The 17075-nt window shown below is 37.5% G+C and overlaps 1 protein-coding gene and 1 long non-coding RNA gene across 3 annotated transcripts in view; one reads left to right on the forward strand and one right to left on the reverse strand.

Annotated features, from left to right (window-relative positions):
- Positions 1–13032, reverse strand: part of STK17B (serine/threonine kinase 17b) — a 30457-nt gene extending 17425 nt beyond the window's left edge. The window contains exons 1-2 of one of the 2 annotated variants that reach the window (XM_025912545.2): positions 12788–13032; positions 3466–3631 (exon numbers count right to left, since the gene is read on the reverse strand). In XM_025912545.2, the coding sequence (XP_025768330.1) occupies positions 3466–3587 (122 nt within the window). In that variant the 5' untranslated portion in view covers positions 3588–3631; positions 12788–13032. Of the gene's footprint in view, positions 1–3465; positions 3632–12743 lie in introns of both variants that reach the window. The other variant, XM_025912543.2, reaches the window with a different exon arrangement.
- Positions 13033–13041: 9 nt separating this feature from the next.
- On the forward strand, positions 13042–16855 carry LOC147578605 (uncharacterized). Its single transcript, XR_015255408.1, has 2 exons — positions 13042–16147; positions 16694–16855. It is a non-coding gene; the product is annotated as an uncharacterized LOC147578605 (long non-coding RNA).
- The last annotated feature ends 220 nt before the right edge of the window (positions 16856–17075 follow it).

Consider the following 17075-nt stretch of genomic DNA (forward strand, 5'->3'; position numbering starts at 1 on the left):
AAGTTTTACTAATTAGAAATACCAAGGGGCACCTGGATGGCTCAGTTGGTTAAACTTCCCACTTCGGCTCAGGTCATGATCTCATAGTTCCTGGGTTCGAGCTCCACGTCAGGCTCTGTGCTGATAGCACAGAGTTTGGAGCCTGCTTCAGTTTCTGTGTCTTCCTCTCTTTCTTTGCCCCTCCCTGCTCTCTCTCCCAAAAATAAAATAAACATATTTTTTTAATAAAAAAAAGAAATATCAAAATTTACCATCTGACTCATTAGCCCATATCAATTCAAAGAAAAATGTTAGGTCTCTTTCATAAAGATATTAGAAGATGGGATATTAGCAATCTGAGTTTGTTTTATTTTATTTTATTTTTTTTTTATTTTTTTTTCAACTTTTTTTATTTATTTTTGGGACAGAGAGAGACAGAACATGAACGGGGGAGGGGCAGAGAGAGAGGGAGACACAGAATCGGAAACAGGCTCCAGGCTCCGAGCCATCAGCCCAGAGCCTGACGCGGGGCTCGAACTCACGGACCGCGAGATCGTGACCTGGCTGAAGTCGGACGCTTAACCGACTGCGCCACCCAGGCGCCCCCTGAGTTTGTTTTAATCAGAGTCTATTATGAGTTTTTGTTCTAGAATGTTAAAAAATACACCTGATTCAAGTTCATGCTTGTTATTTATGATAGTACCTCATTTATAAAACAATGTAATTATTAATACTGTCCTCCCCAAAGTTTAGGTTCTACAAATCTCTCAAAGGAAAAAGTATTTTATAGACTTTCTAGCCCCCATAATATCCCTTATTTTGCAAAGTTAACTTAATAAATATATGTACAGTTACTGATCAAAATATAACTTAGAAAAATGGAAAAGATCCCCTTTATTGTGTTTACTGTTCAAAGCTTTTTATATTCAGTTACCTGCTCAAAGCAGTTGCCAAACATCTTTGCAATAGAAGGAAACTTGGAGACACATAGTCCACCCTCTCAACGAAAAGGAAATCACACAACTAAGTAGATCACACAACTTTAGATCCACAGTAAAGACAGGTCAACTGACTTCCAATTTAATGTGTTTTTTACTAATATACTACATGATGCTATATGACATATATTTGACATGGTTGTTGAAAAAAAAAGAAAGAAGACTCCCAATGGAATCTTAAGCTACCTCAATAAACCTTTACAGCATTCTAGATGTTAAGATATTGACCAAACTGTGTACACTCTAGGCTTCCTCATTTTAAGACTGACAATGAAAAATACAAGGAGTCCAGAAGAAGATAACTGGATCAAGGAAGGCTGTCTGGAAATTAGGTCATAATATGAGCATTTAAGGAAACTGGCAGTGTTTGGCCATATTCACATTTCTGAAGAATTTTTACAAGGACATTACATGCAGCTACAAAAGATGAACCACATCTATTGGGTAGATGTTAGTAGAGTAGAAAACAGAACCTTCTGTGCCTAAGAGGCACCCACAAAATGGAACAGATACATTCTGAGGTAATGAGTTCCCCATCATGGCAGCATTCAAATTAAGGCTGGATAAACAGCTTGTCGGGAAAAGTATAGGAAAGATTGCTGCGTAAATTGTATTAGACCACCACTGACCACCAAAGTCCTTCCAGTGCAAAGATTCTATCACTATTTGATGTGAGATACAGGCAACTAAAAGTAAAACTTACTCCTTCCTGTTATAATGCAAACAGAAATAATTACAGATTTAGAACTAAACAATTTCCTAGAAACATTCTTTTTTTAAGAAAAATTTTTTAATGTTTATGAGAGAGAGAGAGAGAGACAGAACATGAGCGGGGAAGGGGCAGAGAGAGAGGGAGACACAGAATCCGAAGCAGGCTCCAGGTTCTGAGCTGTCAGCACAGAGCCTGACATGGGCTCGAACTCACAAACCACAAGATCCTGACCTGAGCTGAAGTCAGACACTCAACTGATTGAGCCACCCAGGTGCCCCTTCCAGGAAACATCCTGAAAGGTTTTTAAAACTGTATCTTTCAATACACCATTAAAACACCCAGATACTTTGTACATAAAATTAAATAAATAAATATGCCAGGAATTATGAAAAATGCTTTCATATTTAGTCCTTAGTCTAATGAAGTAGATATTATCATCCTTATTTTGCAAAAGAAAGACTGCATCCAACAACTGATAAGGCTAGGACTTGTTACCCTTCCTGTAAAAGATCACCAAGAACAGAATTACTTTTCATGGTCCAGTCAACTTTTGTTTTCACACTGAGATTTTCAAAGATAAAAATCAATCATACTATCTTACTATAGATCTATCAATACAAACACAGGCTTAGCAAACCATTTTAATTTAAGATAAGCAAAACATTTACCTCCAGAACTAAAATCAAACCGAAGATAGAAACTGATCACCATCTTTCAACTCTGCTAAATGTCTTTAAAGTTCAAAGATGCTGAACATATAACATAAATATCTTAGTCTATTTTTACAACTTCCATATATATTAAAATGGTAGTACTAAATTGCAGAATCCCAGGTTGCCCCTTGGCCTTAAGGAATTTACACTCTCATCAGGCCAAAACAGATAAGTGTTAGTGTTAAGTACAGGGTTTTACTTGTAGAACATGCATTGTTTGTCATACAGAATTATACCATCAAATATGTGTTAATTCTTTTTGTTTAATTTAGGAAAAAAGAGGAGGAGACCCTCCTTATTTGTTTTGTAGCCCAGCACAATATCCTAGGAATTTTAAAAAATTTTAACAAAAATTAGTAAGATTCTACTACTTCACAAATATTAACTAATTTAATCCTCATAACAACCATAGAAGATAGATACAATTATCTTCATCCCCACTTCTCAGATGAGGAACCTATAGCACTAAGAGGTACAGAAATTTAATTGAGGTCACACAGTTTGGAAATGGCGGAGCCCGGATTTGGACTTGACAGTCCACTATGCTAAGCTATCTGTTGCCATGCACAGCCTCAAATTAAGAACCCTGACCTCCTATCAGGGGCTCTTAAGCTAGGTGGGATATATCATACAAGCTCACTAACTCTCTACAGATTTGATTTCCAAGTCAGTTAAAACTAGATCCTGTATAATAATAGAAGAGATGATGACTTTCTAGAATTCCAATCATTTTTTAAAATGATCAAGTGAATTTTATAAAACTATAGACCCAGAAAATTCAATATGTGAATTTATTTTTTTTTAATTTTTTTTTTTAACGTTTATTTATTTTTGAGACAGAGAGAGACAGAGCATGAATGAGGGAGGGTCAGAGAGAGGGAGACATAGAATCTGAAACAGGGTCCAGGCTCTGAGCTGTCAGCACAGAGCCTGACGCGGGGCTCGAACTCACGGACCACGAGATCATGACCTGAGCCGAAGTCGGATGCTTAACCAACTGAGCCACCCAGGTGCCCCTCAATATGTGAATTTAAACAGCATACATATCACACAATTTCCTTACCTTCCCAGCTCTTTAGATGTAAGTGTATAAAAATTATTAAAGTTTTCCATTCTCATTGGAGTTTGAGGAGTTGTAGTTAACAACCCTGAAATACTGCGACAATCAAATCTTCTCCTCGACATGTTAGATGACTCCCAGATATGCTTCTTTAGTCACTTATTTTTACCTATTTAAAAAAGAGAATATATAGGATATAACTTAAATGCAATTAAAAAAAAGATGTTATCTCAGATAGACAGGATGTACATTATGTTTTATAGCTCTAAATACAGCTGTAAGACACAACCTTTCCCTCCCCCAAAAAAAGAAAAGAAAGATTTTTAAACAGCACATTCTACCCAGAAGGAAGAAAAACAAAAAGCACACACACAAACTGGTATCATCTCTATGGTACTTGAACTAAGTTACTGACTTTATTTCATAATAAAACTACCATAAAAATCCTCAAACCTCTCAGATTCTTAGAAAATAGTTATAATAAAATTTTAATATAAGCAACCATTCAATTTAATTTTTAAACTGTCATTCTTTGAAGTTATACCTTCACAAAACAAGATTTTAACACAGCAGGGTAATGACTACTCATTTTAAATATAACTTCTCATGGCCAAACAATTTTGGTGGTGAATTCACATTTTGTGAGTTTTGTTACTGACATCTGAATGACTACAAGAAACAGAACTTATTTCACAGACTACCTACATTTCAATATTAAATTCAAACTTTCATAGGTCTTAAGAGTTTTTTCTTTTGGTAGAACTGAGCTCTATAATTTTGTTAGATGAGTGACCGTATATAAAACCTTATTCTACAGTTCTGTATTTTGAACCCATATTTATCTTCAACTTTGTGACATTTACATATATTCAGTTTTAACAAAACTACCATTTCACATTAATTGAATTCATATAATTGCAGACTATATATTTTACAATAGTTAGGACTTCCTCCTATGTTTACCAAAAAAAGATCCAGTATTATTCTTCTAGCACCCTCTTTCAATAACACCGTAGGGTTTTTGTTCTTTCTCTGCCACATTTTTCCTCTGTTTATTTCCTACTTGACATGTACTGTTGTTTATTTTCCTAAATTCAAATGCCAACTATATTCAATTTAAAAAGCAGTGTGATAAGAGTTCAGTGTTTTCAGTTTCCATATTTTCGTGGTTTTATTCTTAAGTCAGTAATTTTTTCTTTCTCTAAATGTGTTGGTCTTTGGAAAAACAAAGACCTAACTAGTTTGGGTGTACATCTCTAGTGGTCTAAGGGTAGCAGTGTAGCATTCTGAAAATAACATTTGGACTGAATCACATCTGAGTCTGAATCCAACTTAACCATCATACCACCTATGAGATCTTAATTAAATTATTTAACTTCACCACTGTTATGAGCCAATTGTGTCCCTCCCCTCAAAATTAAAATGCCGAAGTCCTAGCCCCCAGCACCTCAGAAGGTGAATGTATTTGGAGTTAGGGCCTTTAAAGAGGTAATTAAGTTAAAAATGAGGTCATTAAGGGGGCCCAAATCCAACAGGATCGGTGTCCTTATAAAAAGAGATTAGGTCACAGAAACAGAGGGAAAACCATGTGAGGACACAGGGAGAAAAAGGACATCTACAAGCCACAGAGAAAGATCTAAGAAGAAGCCAATACTGTCAACACCGTGATCTCAAATTTCTACTCTCCAAAATTATGGGAGAATAAATTTATTGTTTAAGTCACCCAATCTGCAGTACTTTGTCATGGCAGTGTGGGAAACAAATATAGCTACTTATAAAATATATATATATATATATATATATATATATATATATATTTCCAAATGTATAAGAAGGGATACAAATATAACACTTTTTCAATCTTATTGCTTTGCCATATTTTGTTTAAATTAAAAATAATATAACAAATAAATATAAATATAAAATATTTATATTTTATAATAATAATATAATAACATTATATAAATATAATAATATAATATTATATAAATATAAAAGATAAATATAAAAAATAAATATAATAAAAATAAATAACATCACTGACACAGTTGAAGTTGGTCCCTTCTTTACATGCCCAGTTTACATTCCCACTATCACTAGGTGGGAGACCTTATCATTTTCTTGCCAACATTTGTCCCATTCAGGCCTTTAAATTTGGCTATTGTAGTGTGATGAAAGGAAATCTTGTGATTTACTTTGCATTTCTCTGATTACCAGTGAAGAAAGCTTGAATTCTGTTTCTTCTAAAGCATGGATTATAATAGAACTCTCAGAACTCACAGAACTCTAAAGATTAAAATTAAAATATGATGAATTCATGATGAAGGATGCTGGTATAGTGCTTGTCATGAGAGTACATCATGATTGTTCAGTAAGTAAATATTGTTAATATTCTACCTAAAGATACTCTCTACACAGTCTCTGGGTACTGTTGAGTAGTTTGTACTGTTTTCATATACAAATCTCTCACCCCAAGTTAGCTTACACTCAACTCTTAAAATTCTGTTTTATTTATTTTTTATTTTTTTTACTGTGTTTTGATAAACTATTTATGTACTTTCTTAGTTCTGATAGCACTCAGTTACATTGGCCATATATTCCTCTCAGAAAAATCAATATGGTTACCAATTTCTATGCTCAATCTATTTTTTTTTTCAGGTCATCTTTGGCCTTTTACAATTTTTTTCTAAATCTCAAAGTCTATGAATATGCCTGCTTATGATCATATTTATACTATACATACATATACACATAAAGAAGGGATATAACTGTATCATGTATACAAACTGGGCTAAATTCCCAACAGTGTCCATCAATCCCTTGGGAAATACAGGAATAAGAACATGTCAAATTCAATCACAGAGACAGAGTACAGGCTCTTGACTCTGATGTTCACCTCAGGGAGACTGTAGAATCTAAGATGTTTATCTCATGCTATATCAGCTACAAAGTGATGTATTCATAAGAACTCTAACAGAACTAATTTTATGAGTAAGTATTTTTTGCTCTCAAGTTTCCTGAGTCAATATAGGTCTTAGATGTAGTCAAAGACTTATGCTCAATGAAATATAATTTATAATAATGAAAAAAAAAAACTTATTGAATGAATGAATTCCAAAGTCCAACAATGTTTAAATATACCTAAAAATAAGATATATATACTCAAAAACCATGCTTCCAAAGAATATTCTTAACTCATATAAGCTTAAGTGCAAAAAGGAAGACACAAAAAGCATATACATGATAATTTTGTGGCAAAAATAAAAAAGCAAAGAGAAGATTGGAAAATTAGGGCAAAATGTTAATAGTGGCTATCTTTGGGTGGTGGGATCATGACAGTATTTATACTTTCCTGCTTTTAAAGTATTTACACTAAGCAGGTACTACTTTAATAATAGGCAAAAATTAGTAAATGCCTTTGGAAATGCCTTAGAGAAAAAATATTGCTGTGACTATACATGATGAGACCCTAAATGCAGCAACTTACCCACTTGCAACAGAAAAATCTATCTCTTCACACATTAAGGGTTTACTTGGTTGTAGGTTCAAGAGACATTATTGCTCAAAATTTTTAAGGCCTCAGCATTTTCTCTGCATTTAAACAGAGCAGATGGTGTTCATTATCCAAATAATATTTCAGCTTTTATGCAGAGACCATATAAGCATTCAAGGTAAGCACTAAATAAGAATTAATGCCTTGTTTAATACTGGACAGAAAAGACAATTTAACAAATTCTAAATTAATGTCATAGATACAATTCTATATAATGAATAACAATTTGTAACCTTAAAACATACACCTTAATTATGAGTATCACTTGTGAAAATCTAGACTTATCCTGGGTCCCCTGCCCAACAACTCCAAAATGTGATATCCAAATATACAGATAAATATTAAGTTTTGTTATATCTATTATTTAGTTATGTTAGAAGAGAAAAGAGATGACCTTTTTAAAAAAGGATTGATATGGGTTATAATAATATAACTAGGGCCTTATTAATTGAGCTACTTAATAATATTTCCTAATACTGGACACTGTCTTATGTTTAATTTTTTTACCCTAGCAACTTTTCCTTCCCTCACATTCATAATGCTGAATGTACCCACAGGCATTTTTATGACTATAAATGTAGCTGAAAACAGCACTGGGCAATCAGCAATTCTTTTAAATACATGTTAATACAAAAATCTTTTTTTGAATTGTGATACATTTCAGACTAGCTCTGAACACAGCTACGTCTCAGAAAAAAAAGCGAGCACATTTCTGAAGACAGAACCTGACATTTACCTACTTATTGTTAATCTACTACAGACTGCTTAAGGCATACATATAGCATCCTGCATTTTTCTTCTATTTACTGCCCTTGAACCACTTGCCACAGCCTAGATATTTTTCCATTTCTTCTCCTTTGGCCAATTTTACATATAATGGACCATGTATGTTACCCTTGTCTAAACCTCCCACAAACATCTGGTTGCCCATCATGTAAGATTTAATCCTTGGGTACATGAAGGTTATCAGTCAGCTCTGTCTCTGTGCCTTCCCACCAATTTCTCTTTAACTCCAACAACAACCCCAGACCTTTCCTTATTTTCTACCACAATTCACATAACTGATTCTACATTGCCAATATGTCCCAATCTATTTGAAATTCATTTCATAACACTATATTAGGCTATACTAATTAAAAAAATCTTAAGGGACTTAGTAGGTAACTGTGAGTGTGTATGTGTTCAGGGACACAGTCAAGCACTAGAAACAGTAAGAGGGTAATAGAGGCAAGATAAAATTAAGCTTCCAATTATACAGTACCTGAAACTTATTTTCAAATATTTTTCTTTCATTAATTCCCATCACAATAATTACAAAAAGAATTCAGATATGGATCAGTGAAGGAAGTAACAGAGGAAATGTTAGGTTTGGTCTGGGCCTTAACTTACTTGAAAGGAGAAAGCAATGTGACGTGATCAGAAGTAAAACAACCTATAAATAGCTCTATTTTTAAAAATATTCATCACAATATTCATTTCAAAGTTATCAATAAAAATACTTTATAAGAATAGAATATTTAATATACAATAAATGAAAACATCTACAGGATTAAATCATCTGCTTTTATCCCTTCATTAGCTACCCAGTACCGATAAGCTAAAGCCCTTCCCGCACATGGCAGAGAAAAGCCTTTTGAGGCCAGGTACACACCAGTTTCATTTCCTGCCACACTTTTTTTTTTGCCTCCACATCTCTGAAACATTCTTTCTACTTCTCCTTAAAAGGCTAAGTCTTCTCACACACGCTTCATATCTCAACACAAAATGTCACCTCCCCCAGGAAGCTTTGCCTAAAACCCACAGGTTGGTCTAAATGCCTGAACTTTATACTTCAAAGAAGAGGACTAGGAGGACCCCGGACAGACCTCTTTACCTCAACAAGTAACATGTTAGGCTGCAGTTCTCTTTAGTGTCTAAAGGGCAGCAACATTTACTTGTGAGTCTAAACTCCCATCATGGTGTCTGGCACCAGATAGTAATTTTTTTAATGTTTGATGAACTGAATTATAGGAATTACGAAATACAGCAACAAGAATTTTTAGGTGCATCTTGGATCTTCAAGGGTTTAGCAGAACTTGAGATCCATCTTGAAATTAATAGTATTGGAGCTTCAAGCAGCTTAGTCTCTGCTTAATCAATACTTGGCTAAATAAAATAAGAAATATTCTAAACTGCTATTAGAGAATTTAAATTCTAAACAGCATAGCCATAAAGCTTAGAAAAATGGAGAAAATTATTTTTTCATATACTGCAATGTAATACCAACAATTTATTTTGTATTTACCTGTCTTTTCAGACTAAGTGGCCACATTTTTTTATGTGAATACCTATTTCAGCTAAGAATATCAATATTTTAAAAGCTACCTCATTCAGTAAATTCAGAAATTTGTCCTGGTAAGGACTGACCAATCTACATCATTGTGAAGAAAATTCAAAAGGCAACTGGCAACAATGCAAGGCACAAGATTACGGGGAAACAACTCCTTTCTATGTCAGCATTTAATAGCTACCAGTTTTTCCTAGGACACAGAGGAACTAGAGAATTATTTATGTAGCGTCCATCAAAATAAAGTAAGAACTTTCTGCTAGGATGGCAGAAGACTCCATTTTTAAGCCACTGATTAGAAGTAAAGGGACAGGGATGAAGAGGATTTTTAATTTCAAGGAAGTGACTATATTCCTTTTACTAACTATATTCTAATAATAGGTTTTGTTGTTTTGTTTGTTTTTCAAGATTGAATAGGAAGTGTAAGTCAGGAATTTAATCCTTTGGAAATCACAAAAGGAAGCCAGCTAACTGACTCTAGCCCAACCAGTCTAAGCACATACTACCCAAGGGCTGAAGTTCCAGGTAACGACCCCATGCCTGACTGTGTGCCATGACAGTAAAGCCCGGGGCTGTCTCTTCTACCTTCAGAAGGAAAAATTAAACCCTATAATGTGAACAGGACAGGAAGATGCTGTAAACAGAAATACAGTGGACCAACAAACACATAGGGCTTGTCATTCATCAAATGGAAAATTAAGTTTCTATTGTAAAATAAAGTACTGTTTACACACCGTTCCACTGAAGTACCGTTTGTTCAGTAATCATTACAATACAAAATGGAATATGATCCTTTAAGGATTAAAGATGAAACTACCATCTCACTGTTAATATCAAAATTTTAAATGCTTAAAGTAGAACTATGCCCTCTTTTGGTGGAGAAATTGCAAAGGGTCAGGATGCACCAAAATACACTACAAATATTGAAAGAAATTGATTAGCTTAGATGTTTAAAGTAGCATTCAAGTTCAGGGTTAAATGTTATTGGAAAAAAGGGGGAAATAAAAGATATTTTTAAAAATTTAACAAAATATGTCTTGAAAATTACATCACAACATATTTAGACAAAAATATGTTTGTAATTTTATTTTTTGTAACTTAATTTATAAGTACATCTGTTAATTGAAATATTCAAAGAAATATCCTTTAATATTAGTCTATCAGAGAATATAAGCTACTTAAAAATAAAATCCTTGAATTTTGTCATCACTATTACGGAAAACTATAGCAACTAAAACATTAAAGTTGTTCCAAGTGGAAAGGAAGTATATAAATGACTGTTAATGCTACTGATACAATCAATAGCCACAGAATGCAAAAGAATTCTTAAAAAACACAAGAATCAATCAAAATCTTTTAAAAGCAGTCAATCTAGCAGCACTATTCTTAGCTGCCAATTTTATATACAGGAAATATGCACTACAATATAATATGCATGCAATTTTGAGACAATTTTAGGATTTAGTGAAAGTGTCAGCAATTGATTTCCTTGATTCATGGGTTTTTAATTGGGTCTCTTGAAGACAACAGGCAATTTTTGATAAGGATATTCTCTCATAATTATCAAACAGTTTCAAAACAAAGCTTTTAAATGTTTACTTAACACAAGTAAAGCACTGCCAAATGCAAGCTTAAAAATAAAATTGTTTGATTAGAAACATGTCATAAAATGCCTTTATCTTTTTCAGAATTGTTATTAATGTGCTGACATAGTGACTAATTAGTCAAGGCTTGACTTTCCTAAAACCTGATTCTATCTTAACCAAATTGTAATTCACTATTCAGAGTCCAAAAGCAACTACCTACAACCATTCTGTCCACACACAAAAAAGAAAGACTTTCAAATGACTACACAAGTTTTACTTTGAAAACTTAAATATATTGCCATGTAAATATATTTCACTTCAATTTTTGATTCATAATTTAGAAAATGACCTAAAATGCATGTTATGCATCTCAAAAATAAAGCAGATACTAATTCTGCTTATTAAAATATTAGAAAAATTTTTTAAAAATGAAACATCTCACAGAAGGATAAAGAGGGAAGAAGAGAGGTCTTAAATTAGGGCACTGCTTCTATGGACAACTTTTTCAAAAATACAAAGTTCTATGGGTAAATGGCTTAATACTTATAAAACAAACACTTTAGAAGTTGTTAAAAACTTACTTCTGGACGGTTCACTATAAAACTGTAAAATAGTGTATCCATGAGAAAATTGGCTTATTGTATTTTCCTTTAATAAAGTTGTACTCGTGGGCTTATATTGCCAGGTTACATACCTAGGCCACCACTTGCCCAATCTTCCCTGCAGACCACGCTGTCTCAGCGCACACATTCCCAAAGATGAGAACTTAAAGGGGCCACGCCGCATCAAACATCTCTGCCAAGGTTCAGCATTTCACCGGTACCAGAGGTAAACATTACGTTGGCAAAACAGTGAATGTGATACACAGACCTAATAGCATTGAAATCTGATCAGTACCTGGTTGGATTTTTAAATGTATTTTTTTAATTTTAATTTGCAAGTTTGCGTCCGAGTGTCTCTTAGTCCCATCACAGACCGAGGAAGAAAACTATCAGCTACCAGCTGCCATAAAGTCTCTTTCAACTTTGTCTCTGCTAATCCCTCCACGGGAATTCAAATGAAGCGCTTTTCCCTACATAATAAAACCAAGAGCTGGATAAACTTCAATACTGTAACCATGACGTAGTTGTATAGTTTGAGGATGACTCGTCTACACTTAAGTGATTTACACGGCATCAAAATAAAATCAGATCGCTGAACATTACTGAAACAACTGCAATTCGTCTGCTCCATTCAGTGACTTTAAGACACTGTTCACAAGCAGTTACCGAAAATGCCCCACGAGATGAGCACCAAACTTTCTCGAGACCAAAGGCAGCTGTGAGCAGAACGTGTCCACCAGTCCAGAGGTGAATACGTCCTGTGCCCACAACACAGCTGTGAACTCGGGAGGGACAGGAAGGACCACATCGACGCAACGTGGAAGGGGCGCGAGTGAGCGGGTAGCGCAGGGAGCCCCCGCGGGTCGCCACCCGGGAGAGCCCAGGCGAGCCAGGCGACCGCGCGCACACGCAAGACACGCTGAGTGGGGGGGTTGGGAGGACCACCGGCCGTCCTCGCCCCGAACCCGAGGGAACTCGCGAAGCAGGACTCCGGCCGGAGAGCAGAGACGGGCCCCGGGCAGTCGGACCACCTATTGCGAGGCAGAGTCCGAATCCACCTCCACTAGGCTGACGGTCGGAGTTCTGGGGAGACCCTTAATTCGCCCACACTGCCTGTATCCCTCCTCGGGACCCCTCCCACGTTTGGGGTCTCCGTATCCAGGGTAAAAGGGGCGGGTTCACGGGTTCAGAATCGCAGCCCCGAGCCTACCCACCAGTCGCGGCAGGACCGCGGTCGCGCGAATCGGAAGACACTGACCGCTCGGGCCACAGGAGGTTCTCTCGGGGCTGCCCCCCTCCAAGGGGGCTCCCGTCCCGCCACACGCCGGTGGCCACCACAGGACTTGTTCTCCAGCTCTAGCCCAGTGAGGCGCCAGGTAGCTCCGAGCGTGGCAGGACCCACTTTTACTCTTCTGGACAACGGCCAACAGCAGTGACCTGTTTCCCTGTGAGGTGGCTCCCGGCGACGGCAGCAGAGACGGTGACCGGAGATTACAGTTGAGGTTTGAAAACTGCAGCCGCGTTGCGGGGCAGGGCTGTATGCTAGAACCCACCCCCTCGGCCGGGAGAGCCAATCCGAGAGCGCACGGAGGGCGGGGCTGTCACGTGACGGGTGGGGCGGGGCGCCGGCCGGTGGCGCGTGCTGCGGGGCTGGAGGGGCCCCTGAGCGGTGAGAGGGTGTGGCCCGCGCGGGGCGGGCCAGAGGCTGGGCGGAGCTGCGGAGCAGGTGGGGACGCCGGGCTAATTGCGCCCAGGGAGGGGTGAGACGGGCGCTGCCAGGGCCGAGCGCAGGGCTGTAACTCTAACTGGGTGCACCATTACCTGCCTTCAGAGTGGTCAGCCCACGAGGCGTGAATATCTGCAGACTGGGAAGAGGAAGAAGTAAAGTTACTCCCAGCTGCTCAGTCATTCCCAAACTTCTGTGTCTACCAAAGACATGTTTTCTAACTCTTCCCAGTCATGTTTTCTGTGGCTTGAACCCATTCCGCAAGTGGAGACCCAGGTTGCTACAACTTGGCAGGCATCAGCATCTCTTGGGATTTTATGGAGCCTGAGCGCCACCACAAAAGTTCGCTTGAGGAAATGGAGTCCTGAGGCATAGCTGAGAGCAGTGTAAAGGAGAGTCCCCCTAGGATGAGTTGTTGATTTTGCATATAGGATGCTAAGGGAAAAGATGAAAGCGCACAGCACCTACTCAGGATCTGTTATCCCCTGAAGAGAATGAAAAGGTTGAACGTTCTCTGCAAGACACCATTGAATGTTTAAAAATATATATAATGTAGGATTGGTTGCCGAGTACATTTACAGTAATTGTCGAAGATTACTGGGAAAATATATTGGGAGGGGAATAGTTCTGTTTTGAAATGCTGTAACATTTAGTCAACATTTAAAAAAAATTTTTTGTAACGTTATTTATTTTTGAGACACAGAGAAGAAGTGGGAGAGGGGCAGAGAAAGAAGGAGACACAGAATCCGAAGCAGGTTCCAGGCTCTGAGCTTTCAGCACAGAGCCTGAGGCAGGGCTTGAACCCACAAACCATGAGATCATGACCTGAGCCGAAGTCAGAAGTTTAACTGACTGAGCCACCCAGGCGCCCTGAGTCAACACTTAAAGAGGAGGTTTTCTTCTATTCCAGTAGGCCAAGCAAATTCTGATCAAGCCATTTCTTTGTTCTTCATGCTGTATTTTTCTTAAGATAAATGCATAAAATGCCTCATAATCATTTAATGAAGTTTGTTGTTACTTAACTGACTCATCACAGTTTAATGTGCTTATTCTCTAAGCCTCTCGCTTGGAGAATACTTCCATCTAGTTTCTTGTTAACAACTGAACTGACTAAAGAAGTCTACAGTTATGATGGAAGCAAGCAAACTAACTGAAAGCTGCATGGTGAAATGCACTTTTTAGCTATCATCATCCAAGAGTCCACAAACCGGTAAGACTGTTCCTATCTTTTCTTTTATGAGCGCTGGGGCAGTACCCCACAGGTCTGAGTACCAGCACTGGAACCAGTAATCTCTGGGAATCACGGGACTACGTCATTGTGGTGATTTTTGGTGTGTGTGCAACGCTAGACCTCCTCAAGTCTAACATTTGATCATCCGCCAGCTCTTATTCTCCTGACACTCAATCTGCCTTCTCCTCTTGTCAGTAAAGCCAGTCCCACATCACCTCACACCTAGAGGCAGACCTTTCTCCCTCCATCACTGCTTTAAATCAACCCTCCTTGCATTCACAAGCCCTAGGCTCCAACCAATCAACTTCTAGAGGATCTTTGCGGACCTTGCATTTCCAGCCTCTGCCGTAGCTCTAGACTTTCACCATCGTCCTCATCAGCACCTGTTCATCAGTTTCCAACTTTGAGAAGGTTATCCTCTCCAGAAATCGGAAATCTTTACTGATTTCTCCTTTCCACTCCCAGCTTGATCACCTCTTTGCCTTATGTTGCTCACATTATACTTGTCCCATGTGTTTCTCTTATGCCCCTAAACAGATTGTTAACCCTTGTGCCTGATGTCAGATTTGCCGGCCAGGATTTAGCACATTATGCCAAGGATGTTCTACCCGAGTTGCTTGGCCTCAGGAACTATGGTTCAGGAAACAAGGAATTGCTGGTGCAGAGGAGCAGACTATACCATCTGTGCCTTGCAATAAAATTCAGGAGTCAGTATGTCCCTCCATTCAACCTAATTTACCTAAAGTCATTCACAACCTTGTCAAAGGTGTACATCTTGCTCTCATTCCTCTGAGTAGGAAATCCTCTTGTAACCTAATGGTCATTTTGTGGTCATTGCCTCTGACCACAGAGTTCATTAAGTTGATCCTCGAATGCCACATACTGACCAAAGATAATAGTTACTATATGGGCTGACTGTGTACCTGCCAAATTCGTATGTTGAAGTCCTAACCCCCAGTACCTCAGAATGTGACTATATTTGGAGATAAGGCCTTTAAGGAGATAATTAAAGCAAAATGAGATTATATAGGTAAACGTTACCTAAGATGAAGAGATTATACCATCAACAAAATGAAAAGGCAGTCTACTGAAATGGGAGAATATTTACAAATCATTATCTGGCAAGGTGCTAACATTCAAAATATATAAAGAGCTCATACAACTTCATAGCAAAAAAACAAACAACCTGATTTTAAAATGGGAAGTAGAACTGAATAGACATTTCCCAAAGGAGTCATACAGGTGGCCAAGAGGTACATGAAGGGATGCTCAGCATCATTCATCATCAGGGAGGTGTAAATCAAAACCACGATAAGATGTCACCTCATACCTGTCAGAATGGTGATTATCAAAAAGACAAAAAAAAAAATTAATAATAACAAGCGTTGGTGAGGATGTGGAACAAAGGGTACCCGTGCACTGGAAGTAAGAATGTAAATTGGTGCAGCCACTAGGGAAGAGTATGGCGGTTCATCAAAAAAATTAAAATATAACTAGTATATATCCAGTAATTCCACGTCTGCGTATTTGCCCAAAGAAAACGAAGACATCAACTCTAAAGGATATATGCATTCCCGTGTCCGTTGCAGCATTATTTACAGTAGCCAAGATATGGAAACACCTAAATGTTCATCAATGGATGCATGGATAAAGAAATTGTGGTATGTATACAAGGTAATATTATTGAGCCATTAAAGGAAATGAAACCTTGCCATTTGCAACAACGTAGATAGGCCTCAAGGTGAAATAAATGCTAAATGAAATAAGTCAGGCAGAGAAAGATGAATACCATACGACCTCACTTATATGGAATTAAAAGCAAAACAAAAGAAAAAAAAATCAAGCTCGTAGATAAAGAACAGATTGGTGGTTGCCAGAGATGAGGGGTGAGAGATGGGAGAAATGGGTGAAGGGGGTCAAAGGGTACAGACTTCCTGTTATAAAATAATTAAGTCATGGGGATATAATATACAGCATGGGAACTACAGTTAATAATACTGTACTGCATATTTGAATGCTGCTAAGAAAATAGATCGTAAAGTTCTCATCACTAGGAAAAAATGTATTTTTAACGATGATGGATTAACTAGATTTATTGTGATTATTTTGCAATGTATAAAATATTAAATTATTATGTTGTATATCCATAACTAATATAATATTATGTCTGTAAATTATGTCTTGATTTAAAAAATAATTTTAAAAAGGGATTATAACACAGCCTAAGGGCTGACCATGTGAGGACACAATGAGAAGACAGTCATATGCGAGCCAAGGGGAGAGACCTCAGAAGAAACTAAACCTGCTGACACCTTGATCTTGGACTTCTCACCTGCAGAACTGTGAGAAAATAAATTTCTGTTGTTTAAGCCATGTCTTCTGAGGTATTTGTTATGGCAGCTCCAGCAGACTAACACAGTGGTCCTTTCCAGTCACTGCAAATGAGTCACTGTATGTGACCAGAGGTGGTGGTCCTTTCTAGTCATGCCACAATGTTCACCATATTGTGCCCAGGGAAAGTAACCCTCCCCAGTCACACCACGTCTGTCACCACATGCTGAACATATACTGACTGGGGATATCTGGACA

The sequence above is a fragment of the Puma concolor genome, chromosome C1 (assembly GCF_028749965.1).
Source record: "Puma concolor isolate L17-30 chromosome C1, mPumCon1.1.hap2, whole genome shotgun sequence".
Taxonomy (NCBI): Eukaryota; Metazoa; Chordata; class Mammalia; order Carnivora; family Felidae; genus Puma; species Puma concolor.